Source organism: Callospermophilus lateralis, chromosome 15, assembly GCF_048772815.1.
Source record: "Callospermophilus lateralis isolate mCalLat2 chromosome 15, mCalLat2.hap1, whole genome shotgun sequence".
Classification (NCBI taxonomy): domain Eukaryota; kingdom Metazoa; phylum Chordata; class Mammalia; order Rodentia; family Sciuridae; genus Callospermophilus; species Callospermophilus lateralis.
The window spans coordinates 93,809,257-93,831,544 of record NC_135319.1 but is presented as its reverse complement, the minus strand read 5'-3'; the positions used below and the strand labels follow the sequence as shown (position 1 = coordinate 93,831,544).

Sequence of the window (22,288 nt, the reverse complement as noted above, 5' to 3'; positions counted from 1 at the left end):
GCTGCCCCAGGGGATGCTCACTTCCTACCCCAACAGTGTGCACTGGGTTTCCTCCCTGCACACCAGGACTGCACTCAAGCTGTTTTCCCTTGAGCACTTGCACCTGCTTTAGTGCCTGAAGTGCCAGTGGAACGTTTTCTGAATTTGAGGTCATCCTCAAGATTCCCTCTGAGAGCTATGAGCCTGGCTGCACCTCTGTACCAGGAGTCGCAAGTGACCACCAGCTGCTTCTGGTCAGACCCCAAGTCCAGGAAAACAGCAGGTGGTGAGGCGAGGCAGGGAAGGGCTTGTTGTGCTAGCACCTCTGGCACAGAAGCACCAGATGCTTGGTAGTGGGGATGGGCCTCTGCCAGGCCTGGCCTGGAGCCCAGGTTTTACCCAGGATAATCATATTTCTCCAGGACATGCTACTGCCTGCCTGTCTGCCGCAGTCTCTGGCTGGGCACAAATCACGAGCCACCACATAGCTTGTAGATTCAAACAGCAATTCTTTATTCCTCAAACTCACACCGGCCGTCTACAAACACGTTCTGGGGGAATCCACGTTCTCTGCCCAAATCCACACTCCACTGGGCTTCTGTCTCCCAAAAATACTGTCTGACCCTAAGAACTCAAGAGGAACTCAGGCAGCAGGATACGCCCTATTCTAAACGGGGAACACCCTAAACACGGATCCGCCCTGGTCCTTGAGCAAGGTCACCTTACATGCAATGTAGCTGCAAAATGTCCTATTTCCATGGGTCCTTCCACTGAAGAAACATGGGGGTACGCTGGCAAGGAAATTGTCATACCTACTTGGCTGATGGCTCCCAGCACCTGTCTGTGCTTCCCACACCTGTTCTGACTCCTGAGCTGCCTTTCCCACCTTAAGTCTTGCACCCCTGGCCGCGTTCTCTCCTGCTTGACAAGCCTGTGTGCCTTCCTGCTGCACCCCTTCTCCAGCACTGGGTCCCAGAGGAGCTTCCTGGGTGGGTGGGGCACAAAGACCATCTGGGTGTCCTTCTCAAGGCCTTGAAGGTAAGGACTCAGGGACTGCTGTACCTGACCTACTCAGCAACTCTCAGGGGCTCCTCATAAATCTCTCTGAACAGTGAATCCTCAAAGTGCAATACTCTTAGTTGATAAGTTCAACAACACAGAAATAAGAGTAAAGAATTTGGTGAAAAATATTTATTTCATTTGCTTAAAAAGAATGTCCCTAGGGTGGTCCCTGCAGAAAGAGGTGAGCAGTCTCCTGAGCCTGCAGTTTGTCCGTCATCTCTGGAAGCTTTAAGTCCCTTGCCGCTTCTGGTAACTCACTGAGGGACCCAGACAAGGAGGGAAGCAAAGGCCCAGCCCCAGGGTGCCCACATGACAAGTGTGAGAGAGGCCCGAGGGCCACCAGCCCCTGCAGGAGCCCCATTTCTGCACTGTCCACACAGATGCCTGGTTCTTTCTCCCATCTGGATCTGTCAGTGGTGTTTGTTTCTTTTCTGGGTGCTTTTAAACCCTCGAGATGCACCTTGGCCAAAACAGATGGTAGAAGGCACTCTGGAATGGAAAACAGTTCACATCAAGTGATGGCACTTCCTTTGCCAACAAGCAACCCAACTCATAACAGCAGCCTTGTGTGTGATTCTTTGTTCCTTCTTATTCTAGAATGTTCCCTCTCTCACTCTGTGCAACATCCAGGAAGTGGAGTCTGCCCTCCTGGGCCCTGAGGCAGCTCCCGGAGTCAGATCTGCTTCCTGTGGAAGACATTCCCAGGCACTGGGCACTCACTGAGATCTCAGCTGTGGCCCAGCTTTCTGTGGTGCCCATGTCCCGTTATCTACCATCCCCTGAAACCTGACCTCCCCTACCGTCTGGGCCACTCACAGGCCAGTCTAGGCAAAGGTGAGAAGGCAGATGAGGGAAACACACATCCATCTTCCAGCCAGTTCAGAGTCTTCAGCGATTTTTTTCCCCTGGTTAACATTTTCCCCAAAACCAGATTCCAAGTCAGTTTTAACTTCATACCAGAAAACAAGTCTGCCAGATTGTGACTGAAACAATTACAAGTGAAGGTCCCCCATGGACTGAGTGAAGTTAAAGGGTAGTTTGCATTCCTGGACTTCATGGTACATAACACACCAGAATGTTCTGGTTTTCAACCTCATGAGGCCAACACTTGCCCAGTGTTACTGTCTCAAGAAGATGTCCACACTGACCTGTGGATGTAGGTCCGCTTCTCACCTACAGGTGCTGGGGGTGCTGCTGCAGGCTCGGAGCAGACTTCCATTGCATCCCCTTCATCCCTGAGGGCTGCAGTTGACAGGTCAGCATCAGACCCCCGTGTGGCTGGGCTGCAGAAGACAGAGTGTCAGCAACGGCTCAGCATAACTCCCACAGCCCTGGCTTCCCCCAGAAATAAACTTTCAAGCAAAGGACTCTTTTTTTCTTGCAAAGATATTCTTACTCTGTTGGCATAGTCTAATTTTACAGTGCAATTTCCAGGCTATCAAAAAAAAAAAAAAAAAGGGTGAATGCTTATGGCAAGGTCACAGTTCACATAATATGCCCTGTATTTTATATATTTAAATATGATCATACTCTGTCTTTCAAATATACTGTTTTTATGGTGCCACATGGTATAAGCCTACCAAGGGGGAGGATGCTCATGGCTTTGGATGAACTCCATAGCCCCCTGCTGGCAGCTTCCTAACTCTGAAAACTAGGGCATGTGGGATTCAGCCCAGGTGCAAGTATGGGAAAGGAGTGCCTGCCATTCCTCCATCCCTGTTTCGCTACTCCTGGCCAGGAACTCCTCTGCCATTTCCCTTTGAAGGGAAGCTACCCTATTTGTGTAACCCCTTTGAGTACTGATCCCCATGGTCAGAATGTCAGCTACCTGCAGGTATATACAAACAAAAAAAGCCTCCACCCATTCAAGCTGCTCTCACATCTCCTAAGACCAGGGGCCGCCAACAACCCTACTCCTCACGTACCCTCTGCTTGTCTTGGGCTTATCAAACCGGAAATCCGCGGGGTACAGGTGGAACCTCACCATGTGATCCTTCCGGTCTCGGCTGGTCTTAAACTTCTCTGGGCAACCTTCAATCAAGCACTGGTACTGCAAAAGATAGGGTGTCACCTCCCTGATCCAAGTCCCTAGCACAACGTGTGCCCAGCCTGATTAATTACCCACCATGTCCTGCCTCTCCGCCAGGATCTGGAAGAGGGAGTCATGCCATTCCAGAATGTGGGCATCCAGCAGGTGTCCGGAGGGGAAGGCACGGCTGCAGAGGGAGCAGGCATTCCCGTGTAGCATGTTGTAATGGTGCTGGTAGTCCTCCAGGGCAGCGAACACCTGGCAGCAGCCGGGGACCTGACAGGTGAACTCAGGCACCCTGGGAAAGGAGGCTAATCTCAACGGAGGAGGCACACTTGGCTGAAGCAGAAACCCCAGTGTGACTTTTCATCCAGAGTAAGAGGCCCAATAAAGCTCCTGAGGTTCTTTTGGAACTGGGAACTGAACTCAGGGGGGCTCTACCACCGAGACACATACAACCCTAGCCCTTTTCATTCTTATACTGAGACCGGGTCTTGCTACAGGACCCAGGCTGGCCTTGAACGCTGGGATTCGAGGAGTGCGCCACCGCGCCACACTCCAAGCCTTACTCATTAAAAAATGAAACTTCCCTAACAGGCCACAGGCGGAGTAGAAGCCGGTCACCAGACGTGCCAACGCTGGCACCCGAGGGTCTCTGTGGCGGGATCTGAGCCCTCGGCTGCACGAGGCGGTGCGGAGCAACGGGCGCGGGCGGAGTCGCTCACCTGGATCTCTCCGGCTCCTCGGCCACCTGCGTGAGCACATCCTGCAGGTAGAGATGCCTCTGCACGTCCCCGTCCTACAGGAGACAAGCGCCGAGGTGAAGGCCGGGCCCGCCGCCGCGTCAGGCCCCGCCCCTGCCCCTGCGCCCCGCACCTCGAAGAGCTCGTGCTCCCGCGGGAGGCGCACCGGGCGTGCCACAAAGCGGAAGGGCGCCGCCCCGGCCGCGGGGTCCCTCTCCACTGGCAGGGGCTCGGCCGCCCCGGGCGGGCCGGCCAGGCGGGCGCGCAGCGCGGCGGGCAGCAGCATGGCCCTTCGCGGCGGCGCCGCAGCCCGTCGGCCACCATCCGCAGGCGGAGCCGGACGTGGCGTAGCCGCGCTTCCTGTGGCGGCCCGCGCGGCGGCTCCGGTGGCGGCGGAGGTGAGTCGGCGCTTGGCTCGTGGGGGCAGCTCTGCCCCTGCCCCGCCCTCCGCCCCTGCCCCTCAGGCCGCATTCTCCGCCCGCCGGCACCGGCAGGATGCGGCCGCCTCTCCCCGGCCCCTGAGCGGCCCTGCAGCTGGGCCAGTGGGCGGGGAGGTTGGCGGCCACTGTGACCCGCCTCCGCCGGCCGCACTGCGGGGGCTTCCCGAACTCGGCCCGGCGGCCCTGCCCCTCCCGGCTCCTCCACCGTCCGCCGTCCCAGGCGGTGCTGCCACCCGAGCCCACCGCCGCGCAGGGGCACGAGAGTCGGAGGACAGCCTTGCCTAGTCGGCGGCGTGGAGCCTTCGCTCTCCCGGCGCCGCGGTTTCTCCTTTTTTTGGCGCTGGGGCTTGAACCCACGAGCGCTTTGCCACCTGCTCCATCCCCAGCCCCTTTGATTTTGAGCCAGGGCTTGAGCTTAGGGTCCTCGTGCCTCACCTCCTGAGTCTCTGGGATTGCAGGTGTGGGTCACCCCGCTTTGTGGAATGGTTCATCTTTGAGCTTCTGTGTACCTGTGTGCAGTGCCAAGGAAGAGAGGCCCTGTTCCATTTCTGGGGTTACGTGAGCGCCCTTGATTGGAAAGTAAGGTGCTGGGGACTTGGGCGCCGCTTCAGGCCTCCTCCTCTCACCTTCATTCTTGGAGACACTACCATGTCCAGGGCTGGAGGTTCATTTAACAAGATTTCCAATACCCTGAGGTTAGAGTTCCAGTTGATGAACCCTACAAAATTAGCATGCTGTGGGATTGTGTGCTGGGTCTCCTGTTCTTGAAGTCTAACTCAACAGCTGTTTCTGTCTGAGCTGTTGGTGCAGTACTTTTTAACCTTTTGGGTTACAGAACCTTTAAAAATTTGTTGCAAGACCATTTCCTCACAAAATTCACAGACAAATGATTATGATTATCTTTAAGGGTTCTTTTGTTATTTGTGTTTTGAATTGTTCATATGAAACTTAGAGTTACTTTTTAATTCTTTTTAGTTGTAAATGGACAACTAAAAAGTTTTATTTATTTTTATGTGGTGCAGAGGATTGAACCCAGTGCCTCACACTATTGTGTATGCATTAGCCAAGGGGAGCAGCATAGCCACTTCCTGCTGGCCTAGGGCTAAGTGTGCACATAGTCTCCCAGGAGAGAAGAGCCCACGGGGCCATTTGCACAACCTGCCTGGTGCACTGCCTGAGTGGTAGAGTGTGCTAAAAGCCCAACTTGTGAAGGAGCAGCACTTTGGGTTGTCAGAAGGGTGTAGCACTGGTGAAAGCAGTGAGGCCAGCTAGCATGCCACAGCTCCCTGAGGAAAAGGAGACAAGTAGAACTGACTGCACAGGGGTAGGGGAGGGGGAGGGCATCGTGGTGTGGGGGGGCCTGGGCTGGGCCAGGTGATCTGTTTTGTCAAAGCATGAAGTTGGTCAAATTTGATCTTTTAATTTTTTCATAGAGGTTAATTTTATAAATAACTCTATTCTTTCCTTTAGGAGAGTGTCTTGTGATGTTGATGCCTCAGAGCTGAAACCATGAGTGAATTTCGGATTCATCATGATGTCAATGAGCTGCTCAGCTTGTTGCGTGTCCACAGTGGAGATGGAGCTGAGGTCTACATTGATCTGCTGCAGAAGAACCGGACCCCGTATGTCACAACCACCGTCTCTGCCCACAGTGCCAAGGTGAGCACCAGTCCTTGCTGCAGGGCCATGCACGTCAGGGTAGGTGCTTGTTTCTGGCAGTTACAGCAGCTCCCGCGAGGGAAGCCACAGTACTTGTTGAGTGCTTCCCATGGACCAAGGACACGCTCCACTCTGCCGTTCTCCTGGCTCCTGGTAGCAGCTGCTGTCACTTCACATTGTGTAGATGAGTCACTGGAAGCCCAAGTGAGCTGGCTTTAACCCTAACGTAGGTGCTACCCTGCTGTTTCCCAGGGAGGGGCTCACAGAAGCTCGGACATTCCTACAAGTAAAAAGCTACCGCTGTTAAACACATTGAAATTTTTCAAGGTGTTTCCTCAGTCACATTACACATGATTTAAAAAGATTTTCAGTGAAAGATGGTTTTAAATTTGGAATCTGTTTCTAAAACACACTGTGAAGTTTCACTTATTTGGATAAAAGTCAGGACAGTTAGACAAGCTAATAGGGTAGGGTGGAGGGAGACACGCAAACTTCTGTAGTCATCGTCAGCACACACAAGTCACTGGGTGAAATGTGTCCTAGAGCATTACATGGTAATAAATCCTATGGGGACTAGAGTTCAGGGTGTGAAATGAAAGTGTGAGCTACCAGGAAAAGGTAAGTGCTTATTATTTGCCCTTGTCTAAGAAGCAAAAAGTGAGAGAAACTGTAGAGGAATTGTGGATAGGTTTGATCAAAGGTCTAGGTCAATTTTCTTAGTTTTAGGTGTGTGACTATTTAGCCCATATAATTTAACTCTTTTTGGTCTTGTGCTTAATTTTCTTAAAAATTTTTCCAGGTGCTTAATTGCCAACAGATCACTCATGCTTGTGTTTTTAAGGTCAAAATTGCAGAATTTTCTCGTACTCCTGAAGATTTTCTAAAGAAATACGATGAGCTGAAGTCTAAAAATACAAGGAACCTTGACCCTCTGGTGTATTTGTTGTCAAAGTTCACAGAAGACAAAGAGGTAAATGCCCTGTGCATCCACTGCTCCACCTGACAGGGCCTGTCAGGCGCACCCTTGAGTGTCTGGAGGAGTCTTATGTACCATGGTCACTCAGGGAACCCCTGTGCCAATGCAGGTTACGCCTCTTGTATTCTTCTTGTGCACCCTGTCCCTTCTCTTACTGACTTTTTCCTATCCCATGCCAGGAACACTTTGAGAGCATGTGGAGTGTGCTTGGTGAATCAGAATGAACAGTAACTCACAAGGGGCATAGACCTGAGAAACTGGCACAGCACCCTGCGTTGGTGGGCTTTTGCTTTTTACAGTGTGTCGTGCTGGGCTCCTGCCTAGTACATGTACCTTACATCAAGGTGACAAAGCCAGTGAGTGGTGTGCTAGGTTGCTGTGTGGAGGGGTGTGCCAGGGCTCATAGACCAGTAGTGCCAGGATAGGTTAGAGGAGGTGGTTGCTGCTGCCCAGGAACCACAGGTGATGCATAGAGAAGAACTTGTCCTTGGGGGCACAAGAAGGTATTGGCTCTTTAAAAAGGCTGTGAGATTCCTTCCTCTGACATTTGGGAGGTATGGTAAGTGATACCATGTAGTGTGATCCTCTGGAGAGCAGACTGTGGGTGTTGGGCCATGGGAGTCCCCTGCCCTCCACAAGTGGTGTGTAGGTTAGGAAGGAAGGATGGGGTTTGCTCTGCCAGGCAAGGGGGCACATGCTGGCCCAATGTGAATGCACAGTTTTGCATATTTTCAGACTCTGCAGTATTTGCAGCAGAATGCAAAAGAAAGAGCTGAGCTTGCAGCCACTGCTGCGGTCACCAGCACTACCACTTTCGGCGGCCCTGCAACGGCCTCCAAGATGTCCATGCAGGAGCTTGAAGAGCTGAGGAAGCAGCTGGGCAGTGTGACCACAGGCTCCACACTACAGCAGGTACAAGTCCACCATGGCTGCTAGGTGCCACGGTAGCAACAGCAGTGGGTGCCAGCTGGGCAGGCTTGTCTCTATTGTCTATTAAGAACAAATCCAACTTTAGAGAGGCTAAGACTGATCATGCCCTTCAGTCAGGAATTCTGGATCACAAGAGTGAAGAATGGTGGTGAGATTCTAGTGGGGGCCACCTGCCACAGACTCATGGGACATGGGTCACACTCTGATTTCCCTCCTGAAGCCTATAGTGGTTCTGACTCTGCACCTCTCAGTCATCATGTGTCTGCCTGCAGTGGCTCTCATGCTGTTGTGTTCGTAGGTCATCTGGATTTTCTTCTCCTGAGCTTGCTGCTCTTGGCTTGATTGTCCTGCTCTGGTCTGTACTTGTGAGTCTCAGTCTCAGGTGTGTTTTTGATAGCTGATGCAGACCCTTCTCTGTGGCTCCAGACCACTTTTTAGAGCCACATTCTGCCATGTGTCATATAGCTTAGCACATGTGCTAAGGACAGAGCTGAGCTGTTGGCATGCCATGTCTGCTGATCAAGTGCGGAGCCTATGTTCTCGACCATACAGCTTTCACACTACTCTCCCCATGAGTACCTGTTGCTGGAACAAACCAAGTTGGTCCTTCTGCAGGCTGGCTGGCAAAAAATGAGCTGGCCACCCTCTGGTGTCCAGTCCTCTGGGAGGGTTGACCTTGATACTGCCTCTAGATCTGTCCTGGGGCCTTCCCCAGCATGCCCTTTGCTGGTGCCTCTTTGTCCAGCAAGTCCTGTTGGACTTAATCACTTCCAGGAAAAAGTGACTTGGGTTCTTCCCATGCAGAGGGTTCTGGTCTGAAACACAGGCTCCCCATGCTCCCATTGCTGGTGCTTCAGCCTCGGCCAAGGCCTGGGGAGAGGACTGGGTCTTTCCACCTCTTGCTCCCCAGCCTTTGCATCATGAGTGGCAGGTGGAAGTATATCTCGTTTCCACATAATTAAGCTTTGTGTGTAAGTTTGTTCTTTCTCTGCCACAAATGGGTCATTTCCACAAATGTCTTGGTTCTCATTGCACTGATGTGTATCTTCTGTTTTTGTTTTTAAAATGTTTTTGTTAGTCTCTGGAACTTACAAGAAAGATGCTTCGAGACAAGCAAAACAAAAAAAATTCAGGCCAGCAGCTCCCTGTCTTCCCAGCTTGGGTGTATGAGAGACCAACTCTGGTCGGGGATTTCCTAACTGGCTCCAGCTTGAGCTCAGATGTGGCTTTACCCATAGGTATGTCATGTCTTCACCATCTGACACCCGGGGATTTCACGATGAGTTGCTTGCACGGTGATGCTGGGCAGGGAAGGAGACCACAGGTGACATGCCTGTTCTCAGCATGCGGTTGTGGGCAGGCTGGCCATGCTCCACATTCTGTCCCTGCCCACAGCAGACACTGACTTGCTGGGGTCTTCACCTGGCTCATCTTGTGCCCTCTCACTAGAGCTGTGGGGCAGGCTGCAGCTGGCTCCTCCCAAGTGTGTGTCCTGGTGTCTGGAGTGGTTTGTAATGACCTTGGATTCTGCAATGGTGCTTGAGTTAGCACTGTTCTCTCCAAGGCCTTGAAAGTCGTGTGTCTGGTACATGGTGTGGTTGTTTCAGGACAGGCCGTTGGGGATCTGGGACTATGTACTGGCACACCACAGGTTGTATGCAGCAGTTCGTAAGTCCTTTTTCCAGACTGAGAAACGAGGCTGCAAATCAAGGATGTAGCATAGCTGTAGCATCCTGCTCATTGGCTCACAGTTGGATCAAGAGAAAGTGTGGAGTGGCACACCTGGCTCCATGCGGTGTCAGTGGGAAATCGCTCTTGCCTGCACAGGATGGTGGGTGAAGTCCAGCACTTTTCTCCTGTCCCCAGGCAGATGTGATCCTGTTGCACGTCAGTGACAAGGTATAGAAAATGATCTACCTGCGTGTGTCTTTTCAGTTGTAACTTAAGCTGACAACGCACAGCTGAAATTCAGCTGGGGTCCTATTGAGTGGCCTCAACACAGGGCAGGCGGACTCATGGGCAGAACCAGGAGCTGTCCACTGGAGAGTCAGGAAGTGCTTGCTGTGGCCTAGACTCTGGAGTGGCCCAGTTCTTGCAAAATTGTGAAGCAATTAAAAAATAAGATGCCAGACCCCACAGGAACCTAACTGGAACCCTGGGCAGCCCTGGAGAGGCAGAGGAGAAGGCGTGAGACTGAAGTCTGCGGTCCGTGCTGGCAGGGAGCACGAGAGATGGTTTTAGAACCTGTAGGGCATCTCATAAGAAAATGTGTTTCCCCATTCTGGAAAGGGCTGCACAAAGGAGGGAGATATTATGTGACAGGGACACTACACACTGACCCTGGGTATGTTGGTGAGTGGTTTGAAGGAAGCCTGTGCAGCTGTGGGCAGGCCTTAGGGACCTGGGCCCCCATACTCTCAGAACACCCCACTTGTGGCTGTTCTGGAACCAACTGGCCTTGCCACATCATGCTGTCACCACCCCCAGATGCCCTGTGTACAGATCTTTCCAGTGCCTTGAATCTTGTCACTCCATGTCAAGGAGTTGGCGAGGCCTTGGGCCACCATCCTCTGCTGAGGGTCACTGGAGCAACGGAGAGAAGTGGGACTTGAGATCGTGGGTCTGACTTGTGTCTGGCATTGCTGGGGAATGATCACAGATCACATTTGCACCCTGATTTTTGTATCTATCTTGTGGTCACGGGACACTGCCTTGCACAGCAGTGTACAGGGCTAACAGAAATTTTGTCAAACCAAAGTTTGTCATTCAACATCTTCCTGAGCTGCCTCAGGTGCTGCGGGCACCGACAGGCTTCTTGGGATGGCAGGAGATGCTGGTGGTAGCCTCAGTAGGTGTCCTCTGACTATCCTTACAGGTGCCTTGGATGGTCATAGGGAAACCTCATTGTGCCTACACCATCTTGTCCTGTGTTCGAAACAGCTAGTTTCTTGGAATTCAAGAAGATATTGTCTTAAAGGCCTCTCTTGACTATGCACAGCCTGGGCTTCTCAGTTATGACTGTAGAGGCTGGTTACCTGGCTGCCCAGGGTCTCTGAGCTTCCCTTGCTAAGTGACAGGCAGCTAATACTGCATAGGATTTCATTTTCTTTTTCTTTTTTATACCAGGGATTGAACTCAGGAACATTTTACCACTGAGCCACATCCCCAGCCCTTTTTATTTTTTTATTTTGAGACAGAGTCTTGCTAAGTTGCTGAGGCTGTCTTTAAAATTGTGATCTTCCTGCCTCAGCCTCCAAAGCTTCTGGGATTAAGGAGTATGTCACTGGGCTTGGTCTAGCATAGGTTTTCATTTGCTTGGCCTAAGGAGGGCCCTGCAGTGTCCAGGCATATATCCTGCTACTGCCCGTGGTGCTACAGGGGGACCTGTCCAGGCTAGGGTAGTGGCTTGCTGATTGTGTCCATCAGTGTGTGGGGGGTTTCCAAGAAGGGGACAGGCAAGAGTGACTGGTCTTTGGGGAGGCTGGGCTCCCAGCATGTCTGTGTCCTGCAGGCACGCTGCCATTGGCCTCCCAGGAGTCAGCTGTGGTAGAGGACCTGCTCTACGTGCTGGTGGGTGTTGATGGCAGGTACATCACTGCCCAGCCCCTGGCTGGGAGACAGAACCGCACTTTCCTTGTGGACCCCAACCTGGACCTGTCCATCCGGGAGCTGGTGAACAGAATCCTCCCTGTGGCCGCCAGCTACTCCACCGTGACCAGGTGGGCTGGGCTTGAGAGTTTGCGACATGGGAAGGAGGTCAGGCCTGTTTGCTGCAGAAACACCTCCTCCCTGGCTTGCAGCTCTGCCTTGCTCCTGGCATGTTGCAAGGGTCTGAGAATCACCACCTGGCCTCCTCCCTCTTGGGACAGGTTCCTTTGGGGGTGAGGGCTTGAGTGTCATTTGCTTCCTGGATGAGGAGAGACTTAGAAGATCTGAAAATGTGAGTTTTGCCTTTTCAAGGATGCTTGATGCATTTTTCCTGTAGGTTCATTGAAGAAAAATCTTCCTTTGAATATGGGCAGGTGAACCATGCCCTGGCGGCTGCCATGAGAACCCTGGTAAAGGAGTACCTTATTCTAATCACTCAGCTGGAGCAGCTGCACAGGCAGGGCCTGTTGTCACTGCAGAAGCTCTGGTTCTACATCCAGCCAGCCATGCGCACTGTGGACATCTTGGCCTCCCTTGGTATGTTCCTGCCTGATGGAGAGCAGCAGTTGGCAGGCTCCTGATGGCACATGTGGAGGGAGCCCAGACTGGGCAGGACACTCAGGGTTGACTTTCTGGAGTAGGGTCCTGAGGCAAAGCCTGTGGCTTGCCATGTTAGTGGTCTGCATGCGGAAGGCCCTATAAGCTTTCCTTGATGAGCTTTAGTTAACAGCTACAGCTTTACTATCTGGGCGTTCGAAGGGAGAAGCACTGTCCAGCAAGTTGGGGTGGACCAGGAGGCATTTCCTAGGCAGTGAGACTCTCTCCTTCTGCAGCCACCTCGGTGGATAGAGGCGAGTGCATGGGCGGGTCTACACTGAGCCTTCTGCACGACAGGAGCTTCAACTATACGGGGGACAGCCAGGCGCAGGAGCTGTGCCTGTACCTGACCAAGGCGGCCAGTGCGCCCTACTTTGAGGTCCTGGAGAAGTGGATCTACAGGGGCATCATCCATGACCCTTACAGGTAGGGCTCCACAAAGCAGCCGTGCCTGCCTGCATCTCCCTGTGCAGTCTGCTGCCACCCAGGGAGAATCTGGGATGGGATGTTGCTCTGCAGCTTTTTTCTGCTGAGTGAAGCCCTTGGGGTCACCTGGAGTCAGTCCACAGTCACCTTGATGTGGGGGCGTCTCCTCAGCATGATGCCTCCAAATTCATAGGAAAAAAATGGGCCAATTCCTTAGGGGTTCTGTGGTGTTGAGATGTGCTTGTCAAAACTTTTTGAAGTATATTTGTGACATAGAATTGTGTTTTTTTTTTTTTTTCTTTTGATGCTTAAAACTGGGGCCTTCCATGTTGAGCACACCCTCTTCTACGCAGCTGCATCCCAGCCCCTTTTCTTTGCTATTGGTGTGGTGGGCCTATCAAGGAACCCAGCTTCTACCTCGCTGTGTGCAAGTGATGCTAGAGGCTCCGTGGAGGGTGTCTGGTTCCCCTTGGTGACACTGGGTGGCTTGTGCTAAGGGAAGGATAGATATGCGGTATCGGACCACCTGCCTCTGACCTAGGGTCATTGCTTGCTCCAAAGTGAGGTTGGAGGTTCATTTTAACTCACAGCTGAGAGGTAACTATGGCGAGTCACCTTGCCCTGGTAAGACCTCTCTGGAAGTGGCACTCCATGGTGGCCTGAGCATCTGTCTGTGGCTTCCAGTGAGTTCATGGTGGAAGAGCATGAACTACGGAAGGAGAAGATTCAGGAAGACTACAACGACAAATATTGGGACCAGCGATACACCGTGGTGCAGCAGCAGATCCCGTCCTTCCTGCAGAAGGTGGCCGGCAAGATCCTCAGCACAGGTGACTCCATGGTGTGGAGCTCTCAGCCCAGGGGGTCTTCTCGTGCACCAGGCTGCTGGCCTCTGGTGGGTCCTGAACACTCGGGCATGTTTATTCCATGCCCTGACCAGGAAGCTGTCTCAATCCTTTACATCTTTGTTTTTTAACTTCTAAAATGTCACCACTGTGGGAAAAACCATTGAGGATACACACGACCTTCGTTTTAGTCCGTCCAAATGAGGTTAGGATCCAATTTAGGTGCTAGTGGCCCCCAGGACTGTGGTGTGTGGTTCTGAAAGCTGAACTGGCACAGAAAGGGCCCAGTAGGTGATTTAGCACCCTGGTTCTCCTCAGGCCCATGTGAAGTTACTTCCACTCTCTTGATTGGAAAACCCCACATGTGAGAAGCCTCTGCAGGCCAGGCGGGCTTTTGGCCCTGTCCACTGGTGTTGGTTGTCTTTCCAGCTAGAGTGGAGTGTGAACAGAAGTGTTCACTGTGCCCAGGCCACTGCCCCATGCTTGTTGGGCTTATGAGGCTCTGGGCAGAGGTCGGTGTGGCAACTCCTCAACTTCACCTTCCTCTTTTCAGGAAAGTACCTCAATGTGGTCAGAGAGTGTGGTCACGATGTCACCTGCCCTGTGGCCAAAGAGATCATCTACACGCTCAAAGAGCGCGCATATGTGGAGCAGATTGAGAAGGCATTCAACTATGCCAGCAAGGTGCTGCTGGACTTCCTGATGGAGGAGAAAGAGCTGGTGGCCCACCTGAGGTTGTGCTTTGCTCACTCTTCAGCGCAGCAAGTAGGGTGCTCAGGGCCTGGGACTGAGGGTAGCATGTTCCTCCTAATAGTTGTCTTTATCCCTGTAAGAGCCATCTGGCCGCCTGGGACCTGGCACCTGTGTCACCTGTTCTGTGGGCTGAGGTGGCCCTGTCTAGTATAGGTCTCTTGAGTCCCAGGGTACTGTGCCCACAGAACTGTCTTGCCTGGTCCCACTGTGAGATGGCTGTGCTCCAGGGTGGAGCCCTGAGCTGCATGCTCAGCACCTCCTCACTCCTCCCTGGCACAGGTCCATCAAGCGCTACTTCCTGATGGACCAGGGCGACTTCTTTGTGCACTTCATGGACCTCACTGAGGAGGAGCTCAGAAAGCCGGTAGAGGACATCACGCCCACACGCCTAGAGGCGCTGCTGGAGCTGGCCCTGCGCATGAGCACTGCCAACACTGATCCCTTCAAGGACGACCTGAAGGTGGGTGCGTGGGGCTCCCAGCATAGCAGCCTGCTCCTGAGGTGCCTGAAGCGGGGTGGGCGGAGCCCCGCCCAGCATCTTCCAGGTCGGCCAGGGTTGTCACGTGTCTGGGTGGCGCTCTGGTTTGCCAGCCCTCACTGCATGTCCAGGGATGCCTGTCAGTTGGTTCCTGCAGTGTGCTGGTTTGGTTCAGCATCAGGTAGTGCTGGCCTGCCAGGGTCGTGTGCGCCTCCTCGTGGTCTTGGGAGAGTTTGGGAGTGTGCTCTGTTTGAGGTTGGATGGGGTTTCCTTTCAGACCCTCCAGACCCCATCAAGCCACGTGCTGCTCCTGCCCATCTCTGCTGGGCAGTTGTGTGCTGGTGTGCAGTGCAGGGGACTCTGCCCTCATTTCAGAGTTTAGTGATGAGTTCTCTTATCTTTCTCAGTGTAGCTAAAAGTTTGTCAATTTCATGGCTGTTTCAGGAGAACCTGGCTTTGTTAGTCTCCTCTGCTATGCTCCGCTGTTTGCTGTCATCTTGCCTTTCTTTCTGCTGCTCGGGGTTTACTTCACTCTCCTCCTGGTATCCAGGGCCCTGGGGTGAGGGTGCTGGTGTAGCCCTCTCCCCTCCTGGTGTCCCGGGCCATGGGGTGAGGGCCTGGTTTGAGGCACTCCTTTGTGAATGTTGTGAGAGCACTTTTTTACTGCCTCCTGTGAGTTCTGTGTATTGTGTGTCCATTCCTCTTAAGGTAGTTGTTAACGTCTTTTGAGATTTCTTCTTTGACCCATTGATTTGGTATGTTAAATTTCCACATATTATAAACTTTCCCTTTTTCCCCGTTATTTATATTTAATTTTGGTCCATTGTACTTGGAGAATATACTTTGATCCCAGTTTTGTAAAAAATGTGACTTCTCTGGAGAACGTTGGTATGTAGCTCAGTGGTACTCCACTTACCTGGCAGATGTGGAGCTCTGTGTTTAATTCCTAGCGCCACAAAAAACAAAAAAGACTTGCTCAGGCCTCACAGATACCTGGAGAAGGTCCACATGCCCTCTGGAGCAGTGTGCTGCTGCTCTCTCTAGGTGTCAGGCTGCCCGCTGTTCAGGCGGGTCCTCTCCCATCTTACCCTCCCACCTGGATACTGGGTCTCTAATACTCTGATTGCACTTCATTTTCCCTCTAATTCTGCCCTTTTTTGCTTTATGTGTTTTGGCTCTTCTTAACTTAGGAGTGATTTCATAGGATAAATTCTAAGTAGTGACTCACTGGGTCAGCGCCTGTGCCCTGTGCACCTAGGCTGACCCCTTTGGGACTGAGTCTCAGTCCTTGTCTGAGGAGTTGAGGCTGCCCATTGGATATCCCCATTTGCCATCTGCGCTGCTGATGGGCAGGAGGGGCACTTGTGTGTTAGATCTGGTGGGCAACTAATCTGTTCATGGGTTGTGTTTCTTCTTCCTTTATTCTTTGCCCCCATTTATTCTTTTCCTTTGTTTTTTCTTGTGTCATTTTCATGATTTGTGGGAACTCTTGTCACACTGTTCTGCATGCAGTTGGCACTTAAGAAACGTTTGACTGAATCAGTGTTGTGGACAGTACTATTTGTTTGTAGTTACTATTCTTAAAATCTTACGGAGTTTTTGCAGTGCTGGGGACTGAGCACTGGGCCTTGTGCCTGCCTGTGAGGCAAGTGCACTACCACTGAGCCCCACAGCCTGTGATTACGGTCCTGTCTCTCACCACATAAGTTGTGGAAGAAAGCTGTCAACCTTCAGGAACTGCTTATCTAGCCTTCCTTGTGGTTTCTTCTTTATACCCGCAGCAGGAGGCATATAGAAAGTCATCTGCTTTTTTTCCTCTTTTTTTTTTTCCTGTCTTATTGGGAGGTATAGTTTTTGTTTTTCTCTGCAGTGCTGGGGTTGGAACCAGGGCCACCTCACACCACTGAGCTGCATCCCTAGTGAGTTTTGGATTAGGATTGATGGTAGTTGCGTGGCCTTTCAAGCCAGCCTCTAATATCAAGGGTCAGGATTTAGGAACCTAATTTGCTTCTCCAGGTCCTGATAGGCAGGACTAGTGAAGGCCTGGAATGACTCTGGTCTTTTCTTCTGAAAACTGGATGCTTTGTTTACTGCTTTTGCCCCCAGATTGACCTGATGCCTCATGACCTCATCACTCAGCTCTTGCGGGTTCTGGCCATCGAGACCAAGCAGGAAAAGGCAATGACCCATGCTGATCCCACTGAGCTCACACTGAGTGGCCTGGAGGCCTTCTCCTTTGACTATATCGTCAAGTGGCCCCTGTCACTGATCATCAACAGGTGAGGACCTGGCTGTGCATTCAGGCTGCAGGAAATAAGAGCCCCTCATGGGCCTCCTCACCTCTGGTGATGCCTGTCTGGGCACAGGCCTCCTGCTGACCCCTGCCTGGGCATCCTTCTTGCAGAAAGGCACTGACTCGCTACCAGATGCTCTTTAGGCACATGTTCTACTGTAAGCACGTGGAGCGGCAGCTGTGCAGTGTTTGGATCAGCAACAAGACGGCCAAGCAGTGCGCCCTGCATTCTGCAAAGTGGTGCGTCCATCAGAGTCCTTCCTGTTCCCTCCAGGAGAGGTGGCTTTGCTTTTAGACCTTCATAGCCACAGCCTTCTCCTCAGTCCTTTGATGGCATGAAACCTGCCCACCTGGGTCTCTCTGCAGGACCCAAGCCCCTCCTGAGGGTGGGAGCCTTTGTCCCCTCTCCTGAGTGCACACAGCAGCAGGGTGTGGGAATTGCTCCACTCACAGGCCTTCTGTGCCCTGGTCTGTGGCAACAAGTCCTGTGTGGAGAAACAGTTGATGTAATATTTAAGAATTTGCCTCAATAAGGCACAAAATATGGAGTCTGTGTAGTAGTTGTTCCCATGTTGGTCGCCTGCCAGCCCTGGTGCCATAGATAACCAGAGAGGCTGTTCTCTGTCCACGGTGGGCTGCTTGGCACATCCCTGCAAAGTCTGCTAGACGTGTTGCTTACCTGATAGCCTGATGCAGCCAGAGGTAGGAGCAGTGTCCCTAGGCGCAGCACTGAGGTGTCTGAGCTGTCAGCAGCACGCAGGAGCTGTGGCCATGAGAGTCTACTCTGGTGGGCAGCATGTGGGACACAGTGGAGGCCCAGCTCTGCTGGCTCCCCTGCAACCAACCCTTGTTCCCTCAGGTTCGCGGGAGCCTTCACTCTGCGGCAGCGGATGCTCAACTTTGTTCAGAACATCCAGTACTACATGATGTTTGAAGTGATGGAGCCAACCTGGCACATCCTTGAGAAAAACCTCAAGTCCGTGAGTTTCAGCTCCTGGATCCTGGTGCTGGAAAGGCTCTCCTAGCCTGGGGTGTTGCACAGCAGCATCTCGGGAGCCACATGCTGGGGTTGCCGTGAGCATGTCCTGTTGGAGGGAGGAAGCAGAGAGCAGGCAGCAGCATCTCCAACACAATGACGCGTGGGAGATAGGAGGGGGCTGTGGGACAGGTGCTTCCCTATAGATCACAGGCCAGAGCTGTATTTAGCAATGTTTCTGAGGGTCAGGCTGGGTGCTACTGTGGCAGTGCTGAGCCTCAGCCCTTCACAGGCCTCCAACATCGACGATGTCCTTGGCCACCACACGAGCTTCTTGGACACCTGCCTGAAGGACTGCATGCTGACTAATCCTGAGCTGCTGAAGGTCTTTTCCAAGCTCATGTCTGTGTGCGTCATGTTCACCAACTGCATGCAGGTGAGGCGGGGTGGATGGTTTGGGCCATTGTGGCATGCAGCCCTGCCCGTGCCATCTCCAGTGCTGGCAGAGCCCCTGGGTCTTCCCGACCAGTACACTGCTTCCTGAACATGGGCTTCCTTGGGGTCCTGCCCTGGTCCTTTTTGAATCCCTTTGTGTTTTTTATTAAACCTTGAATTTTTTGATGTGCCTAAGTATTCTTGAGGAACTTGTCGTAAGTACTTGCCCCAACACAGTACAGAAAACAAGTGTCAGTGGGCAGAAGGGGCAGCCTGGGGGCTGAAGACTGGGGAGCATGAGCGTGTTCTGCAAACAGCACATGGGAAGGGGTCAAGATCTGGGAGGTGGGAGACATACATGGTGGCAAATTACAGGAGAATACATGTGGAGCCTATTCCTTAGATACTTAGGAGCCATATTGAGTTCCAGAGTAGGGAAACTCATGTACAGGTTCTGTTTTCAGAAAATCAGCTGCTGATCCCCAGGAGGTTGTGGCTTAGCCGATGCCCTCTTACCTGGACCCTTCCTTCTACAGGCACCCGAGTGTCCGTACCTTCAGAATGGGCACAGCCCTCAGCTCCTGCAGAAACTCAAGTGTTTTCTGCAGAGCATTACCGTTGGAGCTAACAAGCATTTTCTCTTGACCCTACTCTAGAAATTTACACAGAGCATGAAACTGGATAGTGAGCTGGGCCGGCGGGCACTGGAACAGGGCACCATGCTGGGGCCACCCACAGAGTCTGAGCAGGCTGAGGAGCACCCCCGGAAGGAGACTGCCAGAAAGGTGCGTAGCCTGAGGGCTTTTCCAGACCCAAGGAGTCACCTACCCACTCTTGTGGTTGTCACCCCTGTGATGAGAAGACTCAGTTGGGTTCCACAGGGCCATAGGAGTTCCCATCCAGCCTTCTGGGCTCAAGGGTGTGGCCACAGTCACCTGTAGAACAACTGCATGGATGTGATGAGGGCCTGACACTGGTGGGAACGGTAGGTGGCCTGTCAGGTACCCAAGAGCCATGCGATACCAACAAGCCAGGTGTCCTTTGAGGCGAGAGGTGGGAGCAGGGCCCTCACACTGCAGCTAGCAGAGAGGAGACAGAGGACAGCGTGTGGGGCCTGAGGCCTGGGAGGGTGGGAGACAGTTTGTCTTGCTTCTTGAGAAGTGACCAGGAGAAAGTGGCTGAGCTTGGAAGTCTAGAGTGAAAATGTAGGGTGTGCCACCTTTGGCTCTTAATTGTGTGAGGCCTACAAAAACCCCACCCCGCGGGGTGTTTGCTGTCTTACTGTGTGCCACAGCCTCAGGAATTTTTTGACATCCTAATTTCCTGTATTTCGTTGTGTGAAAATGTTCCAGTACTCTTTTTTTTTTTTTTTTTTTTTTAATTTAAAAAGGAGCAGGGAAGGAGAAAGAAGCAAATGCCCATGGGCTCAGTGCAGAGGCTGACTGCCCATTGGGCCGCAGGCACTCACTACCCTGGGCTATGTTTCTAGTGCCAGGCTGAGCACGTGGATGCCCCTCATCTGGTCTCTGGCTTTGAGGCCACCATCAACAGCTTTGATAAGAACTTCTCCGCCCACCTGCTAGACCTGCTGGCCCGCCTGAGTGTCTACAGCACTAGCGACTGTGAGCATGGCATGGCCAGTGTCATTTCCAGGTCTGTTGCCACCTGCCAATGCCCCTTCCCCTGGATCCTTGATCCCCCTCCCTTGGCAGGATGGTGGAAGGAAAAGGATCTATCTAGGGCTCCTTGAGCTGGAGGAAGTGGGAGGCCATGAGAAACGGTTCGCAGCTTTCACCAGGAGAGGGTGATGTCCCGCATGCCCTTGGGAATGTGCCCGCGTGGACAGTGGGACCACCTGGTGCACTGTGCCATTCAGCCATGTCCCAGTTCCTGAGTGGGGGCTTCTGAGGTGGCCCAGCACTGAGACTTGCTGCCAAGTTCCCATCCCTGGGGTCCCCTCAGGCTCCTGTGGCCAGGTGATGTGTCAGAGGCCAGGAGAGGAGTCTATGTGCTCCAGTGGCCATACCCTCCAGGAGAAGGCTGCCGAGATGCCCGTCAGCACTGCTATCTGCCTTTTGGTTCCTGTGTGTTTCAAGATCCCTTCTCAGTTTTGCATAAAGAGCTGAGGCTTGTGCTAGGGGGCTTGCACAGGCAGGCAGAGCACACACCCCCTTGCCTTCAGCCAGGAGAGGGCCTTGAGTTGTGTCTAATTTGACCCCTGCCTGTGTGGGTCCTTGCAGGTCCCTACAGCCATGCGTCTCAGTGGGGCTTTGCCCACCTCTCCATGAACCCTGGCTCTCTTTCCCTCCTCACAGGCTGGACTTCAACGGCTTCTACACGGAGCGCCTAGAGCGCCTCTCTGCAGAGAGGAGCCAGAAGGCAGCCCCTCAAGTGCCCGTCCTGCGGGGACCCCCAGCACAAACACCCAGGGTGGCGGTCGCCGCACAGTGAGCCCCTGGCTGCAGCTCAGAGGAAGGGCTGGGCCAGGTGTGCCATAGTGCAGATGGGCTTGGGTCTGAGCACCTCCTTCCTGGAGCACGTGTTGTGTGGTTGTCCACACGTACTTAGACACGTGTGTGGTGTGTGTCATTGCTGTCTGTATTGCTGTCTAGCTCAGGGCTTCTCGTTCTCCAGGCGCTGGGTGTCTTGATGTGCAAGCTGCCCAGAGCAGGGTGAGGTCTCCTGGACTTACCTGATTTATCTTTTGAAATCAGGCTTCACCTTTTTTGGTGTTTTTTTGTCTCAAATAAAGACAAAGTAAAAACAAGGCATTTGATTATAAGATGTGGTATAGGTGCCTGGCGTGGTGGTGCACGCATGTAATCCCAGCAGTTCGGGAGGTTGAGGCAGGAGGATTGCAAGATCAAAGCCAGCCTCAGCAATGGTAAGATGCCAAGCAACTCAGTAAGACCCTGTCTCTAAATAAAATACAAAATAGGGCCGGGGAAGTGGCTCGTGGTTGAGTGCCCTTGAGTTCAATCCCTGCTATCCAAAAAAAAAACCCATGGTGTAGGGGATGAGAGCTGCCTGGGGACTAGGGCTGCAGGTCCTCAGCAGTGCTTGCTTCAGACACTAGGGTGCAGCAGTGGACCTTGCTGTGAAGCCACGCCTCTGGTGCCTAGGCAGCTGCCTCCTCCCTGAGGTGCACCTCCTGAGGAGTGGAGACCCTTCTCCTGTCCCCTGAGGGCTGGGTTCCCTCTGTTCATCAGATGCTGGCCTTGCTCACTAAATGACTGACGTTCTGCAGTGGGCAGCCCAGCTGTGGCACTGCTTGGCCAGGGTAGCGTGTTCTGGTCATGCCCAGGTCAAGCTGCCCTTCTGCTGAGTTTCATGTATATCATTTTAAAAATCCAGTTCTACACGTCTGCCTGGTGGGCAGTGAGGAGGGGCCCAGGAGGAGTGGTGACCAGAGGCCTGTTTCCGGAGGCTTGGAGCCTCACAGAGAGGTTTCCTGAGACAGGTCCCAGGGTGGGCAGCTGTGGTGGCTGCCTTGCAGAGGGACATCTGCAGAGCCAGGGCTGCTTGGCTTCAGCCATCAACTGCTGCTTCCCATCTGCAGCATATGGAGGCACAACTAAGAACACAACGTCCACATGCCACCCCTTTGCCACAGAGAAGTGCCAGGCGTGAGCAGAGGAACCTGTTGGCCTGTGTCCTGGCCCTTCCTGCTATTCCTGCAGGGTTTGCAGGGGGAGGGCGAATCTCAGGGCTGTGGACTCCGGGCTCCCAGATCCTCCTGCTGGATTGAGTTGAAGTGGAATTGGGTCTGTCCTGTGGGATGAGGTTCTGTGGGTGTTGTTGGGCTGCCCGAGTTGGCCCTGATTGTTGAGTGTTCATTACTGGTGCCATCTGCAGTGCTGCTTGGTTAGCTGAGGCTGCCCTGGCAGTGGTGTCTTGTCTCTGCTGTAATGTGACTGGAGATGCGACACCCTGAACTTTTGCTGTCACGTGACTTGCCATCAAGGAACATGGGGAAGAAGTGAAACTGGGTGTGGGTTTTTTTGGGTTTTTTTTTTAAT

General features: G+C 52.9%; 2 protein-coding genes across 3 annotated transcripts; one reads left to right on the top strand and one right to left on the bottom strand.

Annotated features, from left to right (window-relative positions):
• Positions 1-1,155: 1,155 nt before the first annotated feature.
• Positions 1,156-4,148, bottom strand: Znf511 (zinc finger protein 511). The gene is made up of 6 exons (XM_077105557.1): positions 3,947-4,148; positions 3,796-3,869; positions 3,167-3,368; positions 2,967-3,091; positions 2,190-2,324; positions 1,156-1,530 (listed from the first exon to the last, which is right to left on the bottom strand). Exons 1-6 carry the CDS (start codon positions 4,097-4,099, stop codon positions 1,452-1,454), a joined length of 768 nt encoding a protein of 255 aa, XP_076961672.1. The 5' UTR covers positions 4,100-4,148; the 3' UTR covers positions 1,156-1,451.
• A 15-nt stretch (positions 4,149-4,163) lies between these two features.
• Positions 4,164-21,037, top strand: LOC143385823 (gamma-tubulin complex component 2). 2 transcript variants are annotated; one of them, XM_077105555.1, is made up of 18 exons: positions 4,164-4,211; positions 5,724-5,912; positions 6,754-6,882; positions 7,624-7,800; positions 8,897-9,056; positions 11,330-11,537; positions 11,804-12,003; positions 12,300-12,489; positions 13,174-13,319; positions 13,888-14,068; positions 14,367-14,547; positions 16,672-16,844; positions 16,970-17,098; positions 17,718-17,838; positions 18,127-18,270; positions 18,926-19,054; positions 19,759-19,922; positions 20,585-21,037. In XM_077105555.1, the coding sequence occupies exons 2-18, from the start codon at positions 5,763-5,765 to the stop codon at positions 20,718-20,720; spliced, it is 2,718 nt and encodes a 905-aa protein (XP_076961670.1). In that variant the 5' UTR covers positions 4,164-4,211; positions 5,724-5,762; the 3' UTR covers positions 20,721-21,037. The 2 variants fall into 2 exon arrangements, with proteins under 2 accessions (XP_076961670.1, XP_076961671.1); XM_077105556.1 differs by lacking the exon at positions 4,164-4,211 and adding an exon at positions 4,804-4,948.
• Positions 21,038-22,288: the final 1,251 nt, after the last annotated feature.

What these genes read in the sequence shown, in the direction of transcription:
- Znf511 (XM_077105557.1), bottom strand. Translation starts at nt 4,099, where the DNA reads ATGCTGCTGCCCGCCGCGCTGCGCGCCCGCCTGGCCGGCCCGCCCGGG. An exon ending in AAGCCCAAGACAAGCAGAGG is followed by an intron (nt 2,325 to 2,966) that starts GTACGTGAGGAG and finishes TGTCTTCTGCAG; the next exon opens with CCCAGCCACACGGGGGTCTG. An exon ending in AAGCGGACCTACATCCACAG is followed by an intron (nt 1,531 to 2,189) that starts GTCAGTGTGGAC and finishes TTTCCATTCCAG; the next exon opens with AGTGCCTTCTACCATCTGTT.
- LOC143385823 (XM_077105555.1), top strand. Translation starts at nt 5,763, where the DNA reads ATGAGTGAATTTCGGATTCATCATGATGTCAATGAGCTGCTCAGCTTG. An exon ending in TCTCTGCCCACAGTGCCAAG is followed by an intron (nt 5,913 to 6,753) that starts GTGAGCACCAGT and finishes TGTGTTTTTAAG; the next exon opens with GTCAAAATTGCAGAATTTTC. An exon ending in TGTTCACCAACTGCATGCAG is followed by an intron (nt 18,271 to 18,925) that starts GTGAGGCGGGGT and finishes ACCCTACTCTAG; the next exon opens with AAATTTACACAGAGCATGAA.